Raw genomic sequence first — 15,606 nt, 5'->3', positions numbered from 1 at the left:
TCATGAAGCTGCTGATATAAACGAAATGTGGCATAGAAGTTTAGGACATCTAAACTTTTAAGCCTTATCAACTATGGAGAAGATGGTTATTGGTTTACCTAAGTTGAATAAGGATCATTCAAGCATATGCAAAGGATGCGCTCTGGTTAAGAACACCAAAAGTCCATTCCAAGATAGTTCTAGGAAAACTAACAATGTTTTGGAATTAGTCCACTTAGATTTATGTGGACCTATGTCCGTTCCTTCTCTCGGAGAATTTTGGTACCATATACTTTTTATAGATGATTTCTCAAGGAAAACATGGATTTACTTCTTAAAATGTAAAGAATCAAAAGAAATCCTTAAGAGATTTAAAGAATTCAAAACCTTAACAAAATTAAATCTCTTAGGACTATTAGTAGAGGGGAATATACATTAGATTTGTTTAAAGACTTTGTAAAGAAGCAGGAATTAAGAGGGAGTATATTGTTTCTTATAATCCTCAGCAAAACGGGGTAGCAGAACGGAAGAAGAGAAAAATGATGGAAGCAACAAGAGCGATGATATTTGATATATTGCTGCCTATATTCAAAACAGAAGTCCTCACTCCCACCTTAAAGATAAAACTCCTGAAGTAGTCTTTTCAAAGGTTAAACCAAATATAAGCCATCTTAGGATATTTGGGTGCCCAGTATACATACATGTTCCAAAAGAAAAGAGAACTAAGTTAGAACTAGTGTTCCGGGACTTTGCGAGTCCGAGGCAGAGGTGACCTTTCTGAGGCAAATGGCCTCTAGACTCTGACTTGGTCGAGCAAAGTCCACGTGGACTCGCCGAGTCCCAAGCCCAGGACTCTCTTGAATTTTTTTTTTTAATAATTTTTTTTTTTTTAAAAAGATAGAGATTTCTAGAAGGTGTTTTTTTTTTCCAGTGTATATTAATTCTGAAAATGATGTTGTGGTTACTATCTACACTATTTGGGTTTCATTATGAAGAAGTCGCTTTCAGCGTTGTCTTTTAATAAAGTTATAAACTTTCAGACTTATGTGTATATGTGTTGCTAGCTATGTCCTTGATCATTTTCTTGGCAAAAATTTGTAAGCCAACTATAATTGTTATTAAAAGACTTTTACTGTTAAAGGTTGTGGTTTACCAAGCAAATTGATAGACATACTTGAGAGCCCTATAGTTGTCTACAATGCGCACATAAGCTGTAACAAACATAATTCTCAATATTTGAGTCTTCCATGACTTGTCTTAGGCATATTCGTAGGAGGGCATAGGCTACTATGAACCTTAGTCTTCTACACTAGCTGATACTTTGATATATATTTTCAACTTTTGATTCCATGGATTTCATATATTATAGACATTTGACAGTGATACTATGTTTAACTTTAGATTATGTTATTCAGTTTTTTTCCTTCGATATTTGTTGTTATACTTATGTGATCTATGCAAAATTGTGTATGAGTGTTAAGTAGCTTCTATTTATCTCAATTATTGTGTATTTGATGTTAATTGACTAAATGATGCATGAAAAAATCTTTAAATCCTTAAAAATCTTTCAATTTCATGGGTTCTTCGATTTTTTGAGTCTTGGCCGAGTCCGAGTTCGAGTTGGATTTTGACTTTCCGAGTCAGAGGTGAGTTTGAGTCCCGTAACTATGGTTAGAACCCTTCGGGAGGAAAGATATTTTTGTCAGGTATAGTGAAACATAAAAGGCATATAGTATTAGAATAATCTTTATGTTTCTTTTCAATGCTCACTATTGTATCTTATTGTATCTCTGTAAATATTAGAATGTTTCTAATATTTAGGTATAGTCTAGAATAGAATGTTTCTATTCTATTCGACTCTCCTGTTTGTATATATAGATCATTTGATCTTTGATTAAGAAGTCAAGTATTTTGCCATTTACGTTTGTAACATGGTATTAGAGCCTAATACGTTATTATTTTGAAAATTTATAATTTCTTTTGAAATTATCAATGCATAAATTTTTCGAAATTATTCTGTGCATTTCTTGGTGCTCGTTCCATTTGCAAATCGAAAAAATTTCAGAGTTTTTTCGTGTTTGAAAAAACTCGGCTAGGGTTTCTATTCGGATTTTTGGAGAGTCATCAACAAATCATCGGATTTGTTTGAAGATTGAAGCATCTCTACCCTCAAAATCGCGATCTTTCTGCACTCGCATTTTTTCCTGCTCCCGTGTTTATGAACTCGCGTTTGTGGCTGAGGAACTTGGCTTCTTCTCCACACTTTTTTTTGGTTAGTAACGAGTTTGGCGGTTATCTTCAAATCACTGCTCTGCAAATCGAAGAAACCAAACATGTAGGTCATTTTTTTAGAACAAAACTTGCCGTTTTCTTTTTCTAATCGCGTGATTTTTGGGCATCAATCTTCCTTCTCCATATTGCCGTAACCTCCTTCAAGCATTGGTCGTCTGTTCAAACAGCCTTTTTTCGAACATTTTTCTAGAAAATCTGCCATTTCTTGTAGATTCGACCTTCATTGGCTGCCAATTGTTATTCTACTTGAAACCCTAATTTTCGGAGTCCAATTTTTTTTTTGGTTTTATATTTGTCGTGGGTTTTTCGAGATCTCAAATGGGTCTTCATCAGATTTTTGTGGGTGCCTCATTTTTTGTGCCTTGATTTTCGAGCCAGCAGATTTGGATTTCGACAACATATTATTTCTGGGTTTTTCAAGCCCTCGTTTGGGTACTCCGATTTTTCGGGGTCTTTCATTTTCTCACCTCAAAGTTTGTGCCATTTGAGATACTCACATATTATGAGCATCTGTATCAGTAGCATCAGAAGTCAGACTCAATTAAAAAGCAAGCCAATGCTGCCCAACACTTAGAGCGGAAAGAATCTATCTACCATGCCTTTATGGCCAGTATACCTGCAGATCATGTGAAATCTTCTACCTGGTACATAGATTTCGGTGCCTCCCAACATTTCACTCATAGGTGTGATTGGTTTGTTGAATTCACTCCCTATTCAGACTCAGTAATCTTTGGAGGCGGCGAAGAATACAATATTGTCAGCAAGGGCAATGTTCAGATTCAGTCCGAAGAAAGAAGACTCATGTTCCTCAATGTATGTTATGTTCCTGGCATGAAACATAATCTTTTGTCTGTTAGTTAGATTATAAAGCACTCCCCTCAGTTGGATGTCGTTTTCAATGGAAACAAGTGTTCGATTATTGATCGTGCTTCTCGCACTACACTTGCTGTCGGTCTTGAGGATCATGGTATTTATAGGCTTGTAGATTCAGGCGATTCCCTTGAGCATGCCTTAATCGCCAAATCATCCGCTCTCTGTAGCCTCTAGCATCAACGATACGGTCATTTGAACATTCAATATCTAGCACAACTTGCTCGGGATAATTTAGTCCATGGCCTACCTGATATCTAGACCTAGAACCATCGCATTTGTGGAGCTTGCCAAGCAGGGAAGTAACATAGGACACCATTTAAGGATGGTGAATCATGGCGGGCATCTAAAGTACTCCAGTTGGTCCACGTTGATGTATGTGGTCCTATGAATACTCCTGTTACTGGGAACAGGTACTTCTTACTCTTTGTGGATGATTTTAGTCGCACAATGTGGGCATATTTTCTTAAGCAAAATCAAATGCTTTTCCTGTATTTCAGTAGTTTAAAGCCCTAGTAGAAAAAGAGTCTGGTTCCCCCATCCGTACTCTTAGGACTGATAATGGGGGGGGAATTCTGTTCTTCTGCTTTCTCTGCCTTCTGTACTACTCATGGCATTAGATGTCAGTTCACCACACCTCACACCCCTCAACAAAACAGTGTTGTAGAGCGTCGAAACCGTACCATCACAGAAATGGCTAGGGCTATGCTAGAACATAGAAATGTTCCCAAAAAATATTGGGTAGAAGTAGTATCCATAGCTGTCTATCTTCTTAACCGGTCACCCACCCTTGCAGTTAACCATAAAACTCCTGAGAAACCTTGGTCTGGTCGCAAACCTAGGATCAACCATTTGAAAGTTTTTGGCTCTCTAGCATATGTATGGATTCCTGATGCCAAATGCACCAAGTTGGATTCCAAAATCCAGAAACTCATGTTTACAGGATATAGTCACACACATAAGGCCTACAGACTGATTGATGTAAATACTGATCGTTTAATCTTCAATCGTGATATTGTGTTTGATGAGGAACTTAGACCATTTCAGCTCTCTGCCTCCCCACCGCATTCTGAGATTCAGTCTTCAGCAATCTTTGACTTAGGTCCTTCTATTTTATGAGTCATCTGATGCTACTGATACACCACCTCAGCCACCTCCAGATACTATAGCTCCTGCTCCTGCTTCTCATCCAGCTATTCTGACAGCCTCTGATATTGGCTCCTCGACTCTTCGGCCAAAATGGTGGGCTCAAACAATTAGTGATCTTCGTCCTGATGAACTCATTGAGGGAAGAACCTCCAGAAATAAGAGCATTCAACACAACACAGTTAATGTTGCTCTTATGGCCAACATCCACAGTATTCTTGAGCCCCAGACATATGCAGAGGCCAAAGGAATTCCAGAATGGGAATAGGCAATGGAAGTTGAGCTTCAGAGTCTTCAAAAGAATCACACTTGGATTCTTTTAGATCTCCCTCCCGGGAAGCAACCCATTAACTATAAATGGGTCTATAAGGTCAAGTACCATGCAGATGGTACCTTGGACAAATACAAAGCCAGACTTGTTGCTCGAGGATTCACCCAGCGCGAAGGCATTGACTATGAGGAGACCTTTGCCCCGACAGCCAAGATGAGCACTATTCCCCTACTTCTTGCCATTGTAGCTCAGTATGGTTGGAAAGCTCATCAGATGGATGTGAAGAGTGCTTTTCTCAATGGTGAATTACAGGAAGAAGTCTACATGACGCAACCCCCAGGTTCCAAGGTTGCCGGTTCAGAACCAAAAGTATGTAGCTCTAGAAGGCCCTCTATGGTCTTAAACAGGCCCCTCGAGCTTGGTACATAAAGATTGATCAATACTTGGTTGCTCAGGGATTTCAGCATAGCCTGTCAGACAATAATTTGTATATTAAACACTTTGGTAATGATATTCTTTTTCTTGTTGTCTATGTGGATGATTTGATCATTACTGGGAGTTCAGAACATTTGATTTCAAAAATCAAACAAGATCTATGCAGAATTTTTGATATGACAGATCTCAGATTGCTTCATTATTGTTTAGGTAAAATTTGCTTGACAGGTTTCGAATGCAGGATTGCAAACCTGCCTCCACTCCTATGGAGACTGGTCTGAAATTGTCCGCACAATCTGATTCTCCTCCTGTAGATGAAACACTCTTCAGGCAACTAGTAGATAGTCTCATCTATCTTACTACTACTAGACTTGATCTCAGTTTTGCAGTTAGCTACATCTCACGGTTCATGACGAACCCCAAGACTGATCATTGGGTTGTAGCGAAACGTGTGTTGCGCTATGTACATGGTACTTTAGATTATGGTTTTCTTTACACAAGGAGTGCTACTCCTCAGCTCAATGGATTCACCAATTTTGATTGGGCCGGCTCAGTTCATGATAGGAAATCTACCTCTGGCTATGTGTTCAATATCGGATTTGCAGCAGTTACCTGGACCAGTAAGAAGCAATAGGCACGGGCACTCTCCTCTACAGAAGCAGAATATCGAGGAGCTGTCAAGGCAACTTGTGAAGCAGTTTGGCTTCATTAGATGCTTGCAGATATGCATATTCCTCAAGCAGGTCCGACTTCTTTGTTTTCAGACAATCAGGGAGTCCTCAAACTTGCCAAGAACCCAGTGTTTCATGAACAAACCAAGCACGTAGAGCTTCAGTGCCATTGCAACCGACAATTAGTAGAAGATAGATCTATTCAGTTACTCTATGTCCCTACCTTAGAGCAACTAGCAGATATTTTCACAAAACCCCTTGGTCCTGACAAGTTTGTTAAATTCAAGGGATCAATTGGTGTAATAAATAGATTGAGCATTAAGGGGGGGTATTAGAATAATCTTTACGTTTCTTTTTAATGCTCACTATTGTATCTTATTGTATCTCTGTAAATATTAGAATGTTTCTAATATTTAGGTATAGTCTAGAACAGAATGTTTCTATTCTATTCGACTCTCCTCTTTGTATATATAGATCATTTGATCTCTGATTAAGAAGTCAAGTATTCTGCCATTTACGTTTGTAACATATAGAGTATTCATACCTGGTTAGAAAAACATTGTACTTAGTAGGGATGCAATATTTGAAGAAGATTTGGCTTTCAAAAGAGCCCTTAGTTCTGAAGATCCTACACATATACCTAGTTCTGAAGAAAATTATGAATTTGAGTTTCAGAAGGAAAACATTGAAGAAATTGAAGATGAAATTCAAAATCTTAATCTTGAGGAAACTCAAAATCCTAAGAAAAGACCATTTTGGGCTATTAAGACTGTAGAGGAAGCACAAGACTTCGCTGCACCATCTGGGACTTTCAGAGAAAGCAAAAGACCCAAAGAATTTTCTAGTTATGTAGCAAACATGAGTGATTTATCCAAATCAGAACCAACCAATGTTTTAGGTGCTATTAAACATACAACTTGGAAGGATGCGATGACAAAAGAATACAAATCCATTACTAAGAATTATGTTTGGAAAATTGTTCCAAGGCCTGAAGGAAAATCTATTGTTTTTTCTAAGTGGATATTTAAAATCAAGCATGCTGTTGACAGTAGCATTGAAAAATATAAAACCATATTTGTTGCCAAAGGATTCTTTCAGAAGGAGGGAATTGATTATGAAAAAAACCTTTGCTCCAATTGCCAGATACAACTCTGTAAGAGTAGTCCTAGCTATTGCAACATCGAAGGGATGGAAAGTACATCATATGGATGTGAAAACATCATTTCTAAATGGAAATATTATAGAAGAGGTATATTTGGAACAACCTGAAGGATTTGAAACTCATAACCCTAAAGTCTTTGTTTGCAGGCTCAAGAAAGCTCTCTATGGGCTTAAACAGGCTCCAAGGGCAGTCCAGTTTAGGATTCTCCAAGAATGAAGCTGATCCAAATTTCTATTATAAAAAGGATAAAGATGATATGATAATTTTGATACTATATGTTGAATGATTTACTAATAACAGGTGATGATCATCTTATAGATCAATGCAAGAAAGATCTAACCAGAGAATTTGAAGTGAAAGATTTAGGACTCCTTCATTACTTCCTAGGATTGGAAGTATGGCAGAACTCTGATAGCATCATACTTAATCAAGGAAAGTATACATTAGATATCTTGAAGAGATTTGGAATGTGGAACTGCAGACCTATGTCTTCTCCTATGGAGACTAATCTACACAAACCTTAAGGAAGTAGCAACAGAATCACCCTCCATAGATTCTACTCTTTACACACGGATGATTGGGTCTCTTATGTACTTGGTAAATATAAGACCTGATATTTGCTATGCTGTTAGAAGATACACCTAGTTGTAGTCAAACACCTTATGAGATACTTACAAGGCACTCTTAACCTTGGGCTCAAGTATGAGAAAGTTGACTTGGACTTACATGGGTTCATAGACTCAGATTGAACTGGAAGTGTTATTGATAGGAAGAGTACTTCAGGACGCTATTTCAATTTAGGCTCAACGATGATATCTTGGATATGCAGAAAGTAGGCATCAGTAGCATAGAGTTCGATAGAAGCTGAATACATTGCTGCAGCAATGGCCTCTGGGGAAGCAATTTGGCTTAGAAAGTTACTTGTGGGATTATTTGGTCAACCCATGAATCCTACTGTTATTCATTGTGATAATTAGAGTTCCATCAAGCTTTCTGTGAATCCAGTTTTCCATGATAGGTCCAAGCATATTGAAATTCTATACCATTATGTAAGAGATATGGTAGACAAGAATATTGTAAAATTAGAATACATTTGCATTGCCTATCAGACAACAAATATTCTTACCAAACCTCTCTCTCGTGTGAAGATAAATCACTTCCGGAAAAGACTTGGTATGGCTGAATTATAAAACATTTGTATTCGACTTGGTATGGCTGAATTATAAAACATTTGTATTCTTTAATTATTATTGAAATAAGTTTGAGTTAAAATTACTATTGTCAGGCTATTGACTGTTATGGGCTTCACCATTTGTATTCATTATCTAAGAAGTGACGATCTTTGAGATAATGAACACTTGTATAAAAGACATTATGAGAGATGACGATCTCTAAGATAATGTACTAAACAATAAAGAATTAATGTCAAATCTGGATGAGTTCAAGATCACATTGTGATGTAGACATTTCTATGCCTACGAGTCACAATTTGGATGAAGGAAGAATTTTATCATTCTCCAGATTTTATCCTGTATACTGGTAGATCTTAACTTAGGATCATATTGTGATATAGGCCTACCAGTACCTATGAGTCACAATTTGGATAAAGGAAGAATATTATTATTCTCCGGATTTTATCCTGTGTATTGCATTGCAAGTAATACTGTTATCACAAGTGTTAGCGATAATCCATATTACAGGTTAATAATATAACAAGGTATCATGTGTACCATGATACTACATGCATGGAAGAATCAGATAGATATAGAGTACAATTCTATGCTTAAACAATGTTGCTAGATATGTTTCTCTCATTTATATTATCAAGTTAAGAGGGAGTGTTAAATCCTAATAACTTGATTATATCAATGTTCTGATATTCCCGATCAGACAGATCTGATATGCATATAAGTTTCCTTATACTGCCTCATGATAAATACTTCTCACTATAATGATCGGCGTTTTACTAGGTATATTATATGCCTCTTAAATAACTAGTGTAGTTGATTACTACTTAACTATTAGTTATTTGATAAAGGCCACCGATTTGTTTTGGAAAAGGATTGTTTCATGGAGGGCCAACCTAGAAGGGGTGTGTCTTATGGAAAGACAAGACCCTTGGTTAATGTATAAAATAGGAACAAGATTGTGGATAGAAGACACACAATATTATCAAAGTCTGCTCTTCTAGCAATCTGCTCCTTGATGATTTAGATCAGAGTTAAAATATAATTTCCAGAATTCATTTCAAACTTCTTGAACAATAACATTCAGCCCAATTCGAAGTAGATCAATTTTCAGCAAGACTGAATCATTATTTCAGTATTGGTTGATCAGAATTTGTAGAAACTTTACATTATAGAGATGATGACATTCTCAGACATGTCGGTCAAATGGGGGTTATTAATCTCACATACCGACATTATAGAGATTCCTTAGTCACAAGCATGTAGGTTGGAGATTACATTAATCTGATATACTGACATTATATTGTAGCAATCTGGTCATGTAAATCAGATGGAGATTATCAATCTCTCACACTGACACTATCAGATTTTAACCCAATCTCCTCCATGAGATTTATATTGATCTCATTAGATTCTCTTTTAAATATTGTCAATGAATATAACATCAAAGAATAACATCGAAGATCATACAAATTACCTTTCCTTTTTTTTTGTGTATATATATATATATAATGCAATTATATATCCCATTTAAGATTTAGTACATTCAAAGGAATAATTATGGAAATAACATTACCCATATAATTATCTTATACCTTGCACATCCAATGCTTGTTGACTTGTCTTATGCGATGGATTTAATATGCTGACGTCCTTGTTATTATAATGATTCGATTCACTTCACTTTACCCAACATAATGTCTCGTACTTCCTCCTTATTGATTTGGATGGAAGTATATTAATTCCTTCTTATGTTATTAGTGGCATTTTTGTTATCACGTTTTATTTATATTAACTGTGATGTAACTAGGGTCTTGTCTGATGTGTTCAGTCATTATTATTTACTTTGTCCAGGGCGTTCGATAAAAGGGTTTGACCCAAGTCAAACTTGCTTGAATGCCGAATGTACTCTCTTATGCCACTTGTCGTATGCCACATGTAATTGGTCTTTTTTTCCTTACCTTTTACTTTGCCTTCACTGTCCTTTCGTGTCCATATTGCTTTTTGTCATGTCTATATAGTTAATAATCCTCCCTTAAATGTTGCGACCCATCTATGATTGGTTTATTATAAAAAATGCTTTTAATAATGTCTTAATCAATGATATTGGTAACTGACTCCAAGTCAGTATTCTATAATTTGTAAAATATAATCATTAATTTTATTTGTATTTATTTATTAAATAAGAATATATTCGGACAAGATTAATAATATATTCAATATTATTATTAGTATTATAAGGTAAATATTGCTTATTTCAATATATATACACACACACACACAAAACTATTCATATATTAAGATTAATTTATTCTTATATCTTGACATATTTGTTAGAGTTGATCAAATTTACAATTGTGTATTTCATGGGTTTATCTTAATTGAGGTTAATTGCACTGACTGCTATTTTTCGTGGGGTATAGTTGGCACTTTTTTGAGTCACAATTTAACTAAAGCGTGTTAAGTTATGACAGTAGACGCTGCCCATAAAATAGGAAATTCTCGTTATGATTCTCAGTTGCAGTTAAATTCTTTCTCTGCTTTTATAATGATCTTCTTTACACTACTAGATTCAAATTCTAAACTACTGATTAACTGTGAATACCAACTTGACTTTTACCACTATTTCAGACGTCTATTTCCACACAATGTCAAGATTTTTGTCCACAACGATGCTGTAGCAGCCTTAGCAAGTGGTACAGCGGGTAAACTTCATGGCTGTGTGCTGATCGCTGGCACTGGAACTATAGCTTATGGTTTTACAGAAGATGGCAGGGAAGCAAGAGCAGCTGGTGCAGGACCAATCTTGGGTGACTGGGGCAGGTACTTTTTGAGTGGTTGATCTTTTTTGGTACAAAATAATCCTTTTATTATTTGTCTTTTTCTGTTGCCATCGTTGCCTGAGTACTTGTTGAATGGAAATCCTTGTGGAGGCTTTGCTATATTTATTGTTTTATTTTCTTTGCAAATTTTCTGTAATGTCAGGTGATTTGTTAGAAGGAAAGTTTTGCAGACTATAGTCAGACTAGTGGAAAGAATTAGCAATGTTCATGTGGGTTCATGCTTACCAACAAAAGGATAGAGAGAATATTAAAAATGGAAGAGTAAGTCTACATGCACGATATCAGATATCTCAATGAAACAAGCTGCCTGTACTGCCTCATTACTATACATAAGCAAGACAACCTGTGTATTCATGTCAATTAATGTTATTCTTGAATATCGATGCCATCCACATAGCGAATCCAGTTTTTGAGAACACCATTGTCAACAATTCAGCACTTAGTGAACGATATTTTTATAGCTTTTATGGCTAAATTTTTGACTGATTATCAGAGACTATAGACATCATTTTGATATTCATATTCTTGGTGAATTCAACAGGGCTATCATGATGTCTTTGAATATTTCTAAATCATTGCAGTTCTGTAATATACTTTATCCCTTCTTCTCTCAGTCAACTATTGGCAAATTTTAAATGCATTTTTTGCCTTCCAAATCTTATCCTATAGTCACTCCGCCCTCTTAGGAACTGTAGTATGTAAAGGAACACATCTGAAAATTATTCCACCAGATATTTAAATTAACCTTTTACATCTATAGTCACACTCCGTCTTCTTAGGAACTGTAGAATGTAAAGGAACACATCAGAAAATTATTTCACCAAATATTTAAATTAACCATCTACATTCATAATATCTGGTCAATGTAACACATGTACCTGTGGTCTTAAATAAGATAATCTTTACCAATCTACGTTCTTCACATCTAGACAATATACAATGTGACAATAGTCTGACATAGGATTGTCTTTAACTAAAAAAATACAAATGGCAGAAATATTTCCAAGTTACTTCTCACTTCACTATGTTATCTCTCGCCATAGTGAGCTGCTTGAATGCTGCTGAAAAGGAAAATTAATATTTTAATATTGTAGACATGGTTTCCAGTCCATAATGTTGATATCTGAAGCTTCTGGAAATGACTCTGCATTTTTGTGTTGGACGTTTTGGATCAAGTGCCATGATCCATCATCAGGGGTAGACAGCCAACAAGAGAACATTTATTTCCATCATCTGGAAATGACTCTGCATTTTTTATGTTCTCTTGTTCTCTATCTATTTGTGATGGGTCATGGAGTTTGATCCGAAATGCTGAAAACAAATTGCAGTCATTTCTCGTCTCTAGAAGCTTCACATTTCAAAAATTTATTATGTTTTATCATTTCTATCTGGGCACAGCAGTATCATTTTATGCTTAGACATCAAAATCAAAGATTTAATATAATTTTGATAAAGATATATATCTATGAAGCGTATTCATTTCAAACAAATATTGTTCTATATAAATTTTTACAAACATACAGATTCTCTAGTGCCAGTTTTAAAAGTACTTTAGGGATTTGTTTTTATCATTTTTACAAAACTCACCTCTTCAATTTGTAATTGCCGATCATTAATCTTCAGTTCTTGTGTAATAAGAGATATAATAAGTATTAGTTACCTCTTAATGGTCATTTAAGTCACTCGATGTATTGGGTCACCTATTGTATCTAGTCAGATAGTTTAGCATATTTCTATTTCAGTTCTCAATTACTAGTTGTTTCTTTTAGAAACACCATCCTTGTATTTCCTTATTTAAGGAGCCTTTGTCTCATTTGTAATAACTTATCGAATATCATTCGATTTTCATTTTATGGTATCATAGTGGATCAATTTTTTTGTCAAATTTTCTTAAAAAAATTCGCAGGTACTACCTAGAATTTTTTTTGTTTTTAATGAAAAGAAACGGTTTGCTGTTGGAAATTGTGGAAGGATTGATTGGTGCAAAGGTTTCCAGCAAGGAAAATTGCAGAAAGTTGTCTTTGAAAGTGTTTTTGGCAACATCTGGTCCATTTTGTGGAGGGTTTTGTGATGTTCTTCTGGCAAAAAATCATGTAAGAATTTTCTGATATTTTATCTAAAAAAAAGTGGAGGGTTTTGCATTATTTTTCCAGAAATAATCATGGTGAGTTTTCTCTAGATTTCTGGCTTCGGTTTTGTGTTTTTCCCATGAAAAATCTTTGAAGTTCTTTTGCCGATTTTTTTAAAACAAAAATTGTGGTCATGGGTTTTTGTCTTCTGTACTTTGTTCACACAAAAGCTTTGGTCTATTTCTCTGCTGGAGGGTTTTATGATATTTTCCACACAAAATCATGATCGATGTTGCTGTTTTCTGGGATTTTTATTTCCACAAAATTACAGCAGGGTTTTGTATGATTTTCCCCATAAAAATCAAGGTGGGTTTTGCATGATTTTGTCCTAAAAATCATTGTCTTCTATTGCTTTATTTGGGTTTTCATCATTTTTGCTGCCAAAACTGTGTATGATTTCAGCAACACATCAGGGGCATGACAATTTTTGCACAAAATTGTGGTTTTCATTTTTTGCCAGTTTTTTGTCAACTAAAAAATCAAACATTTTAAAGCCGATTGGAGTGTCTCTGGATAAAGGGAGAGATGACTTTGTTACCCAACTACCCAACATCGGGTTGGAAGGATCGTGGTTGATAAATTTTGGTATTCTTGCTCATATCCATAAGTTCTGTAGAACTAGGTAGGGTTTCTCAATAGATTCATTTCGCAGAAGGGGGCAGTCTTCTATTCATTCATAGTCAAATGATCAGCAGATTTACTCTTCAGTAGGGTAGTTAGTTAATAAATTGATCATTAAGGGAGGGTATTGGAATATTATTGTATTATTTAACAATTGTTTCTTTTAGAAACATTGTCTTTGTATTTCCCTGTTTAAGGAGCCTTTGTCTCCTTTGTATTAACTTATTGAACATCAATCGATTATCATTTCACTTGTGAATGAAAAATCCACTGTAGTCAGCTTAAGGTCAGAGATGCTGCTATATAAAAAGGTCCCGAGTGAAAACTGCCTTACAAACTCTTTGAAAATTTTTGTTACTTATAATTTGTAATTCTTCATCATATCGTTAACTGTGCATATATTCTGATCCAATGCAATTCGCCATTAAAGTGAATTTTTTATACAAGGTAAAAAAATGATTTTTGTTACTTTCATGATTCCATCTTCTCCAAATTATGCGTACAAAGCTACACTAAGGTTAGCATTTTTACAAATTGGGCTCCCTACAGTTGGCGATTCCTCATTTATAAATAAATAACGAGCCGCCAAAATTTCTTATGTTTGCTGCTGCGAATTAAGGATCATGCATTAAGTCAACCTTCCATAGATTTTGAACACTTGGTTAATTGTTGCAAAAGTAAACGACTTGTAGGAAATGAAAAATTGAGCAAGTGAACACAAAAACATCATTTACCACAGGAGATACATGATCTATAACTTGGAGAACCATTGTGGGTGAAATTCCCACAAAGTGTGGTCATAGCTCCTTAGATCAGTTGAATCAATAAAATTACAAGCATGCTAGACATGGGTATATGGATACTACCATATGGGCATGGGGACTAGAGATCATAAAAATTCAGTGTTCCACCACCCATTGAGGAGAGGGAAATGTTAGAAGAGGGGGACAATGGACCTAAGTTTGGGGATGGCAGAGAGATTGCAGTGAGGGGTGATGCTTTATATACTATACATATTGTACTTGAATTTGACAAATGAAATTGTTGAATTGACGAATTGGAGATTTCTTTTATATCAAAAATATCATAGAGATGATTACAATGAGTAGCATGATATCAAAAGAAGTACAAAATGTCAAAATTTAGTGAAGGGAGGCCTCTAATCATCCCCAAAGGCAATTTCCTCTTCTTCCGATATGATGAGTTGTAGTGCGTCTTGCAAATTAATTGTTCTCTCTAAGAGAATGAAATAGGATGCATATATAGTCTCAACCAGTTTCAAGAAATCCTTTGCGAAACTCCCAAAGAGTGCATGTGGTGGTGGTTGCAGATAAGCATCTACACATCTCTCGCATTGTTGACCACTCCTCTAATCCAATCAATCTTCCCGATGTCCTTGAGTGCATTGTTTATGGCATGCACACATGGAGTCCACCAAATATGTCTGCAGGTTGCCTCAATAAGCTTACTTGTAGCTTTGCACATGTGTTGCATTTGCCACTACTTGGACCACAATTTGTGGTCCAACCTTTTCAATAGCTTCCTTAAGGACCTCAAATTGAAAATCAACATCTTTGCGATGCCCTAGACAATCAACTGCCTTAAGAATGTGTAGGCCTATTGCACATTTAACTATGATGTTGATGGGTGGACAATGCCTAAGATTCGCCCACAGATCCATGACTGTGCATCTAGACTCCAACTAACCTGCCTTTTATCTTCTCCATCAAAACATTGATGGTGGAATGATTCCTATGCAAGATTGTGTTCCTTTGTGCTTACTTAGTGGAAGATACGACAATCCTCCTCTTGCCACCACATATACCATCTCCTTTTAATAAGAAGATCGAGCTACATGAAATCGGATGCCATTGGCAAAGAACTTGCCAAAGACACCGTCTATCTTATCCCAGAGATGCACATTGAACAATTCAGCTATTGGCTTACTTTTCATCTCGTGTTTCCACTTACCCTCTCATGATTTAACCACAACACTATGA

At 35.7% G+C, this 15,606-nt stretch overlaps 1 protein-coding gene across 4 annotated transcripts in view; it reads left to right on the top strand.

The window, feature by feature from the left end:
• The window catches only part of LOC149528793 (uncharacterized), a 98,217-nt gene that overhangs the window by 25,741 nt on the left and 56,870 nt on the right, over positions 1-15,606 (top strand). For all 4 annotated transcript variants that reach the window (XR_016358651.1, XM_089809576.1, XM_089809577.1 and 1 more), the window contains exon 4: positions 10,645-10,836. Coding sequence is in view for 3 of the 4 variants with exons in the window: in XM_089809576.1 (XP_089665702.1) it covers positions 10,645-10,836 (192 nt within the window). In the remaining variant the exon portion in view is untranslated. The remainder of the gene's footprint in view (positions 1-10,644; positions 10,837-15,606) is intronic.

The sequence above is a fragment of the Cupressus sempervirens genome, chromosome 11, assembly GCF_028749045.1.
Source record: "Cupressus sempervirens isolate cs-2001-9-10 chromosome 11, ASM2874904v1, whole genome shotgun sequence".
Classification (NCBI taxonomy): domain Eukaryota; kingdom Viridiplantae; phylum Streptophyta; class Pinopsida; order Cupressales; family Cupressaceae; genus Cupressus; species Cupressus sempervirens.
Note: the sequence above shows the minus strand (reverse complement) of the source record. Positions and strands in the feature narration are given on the sequence as shown.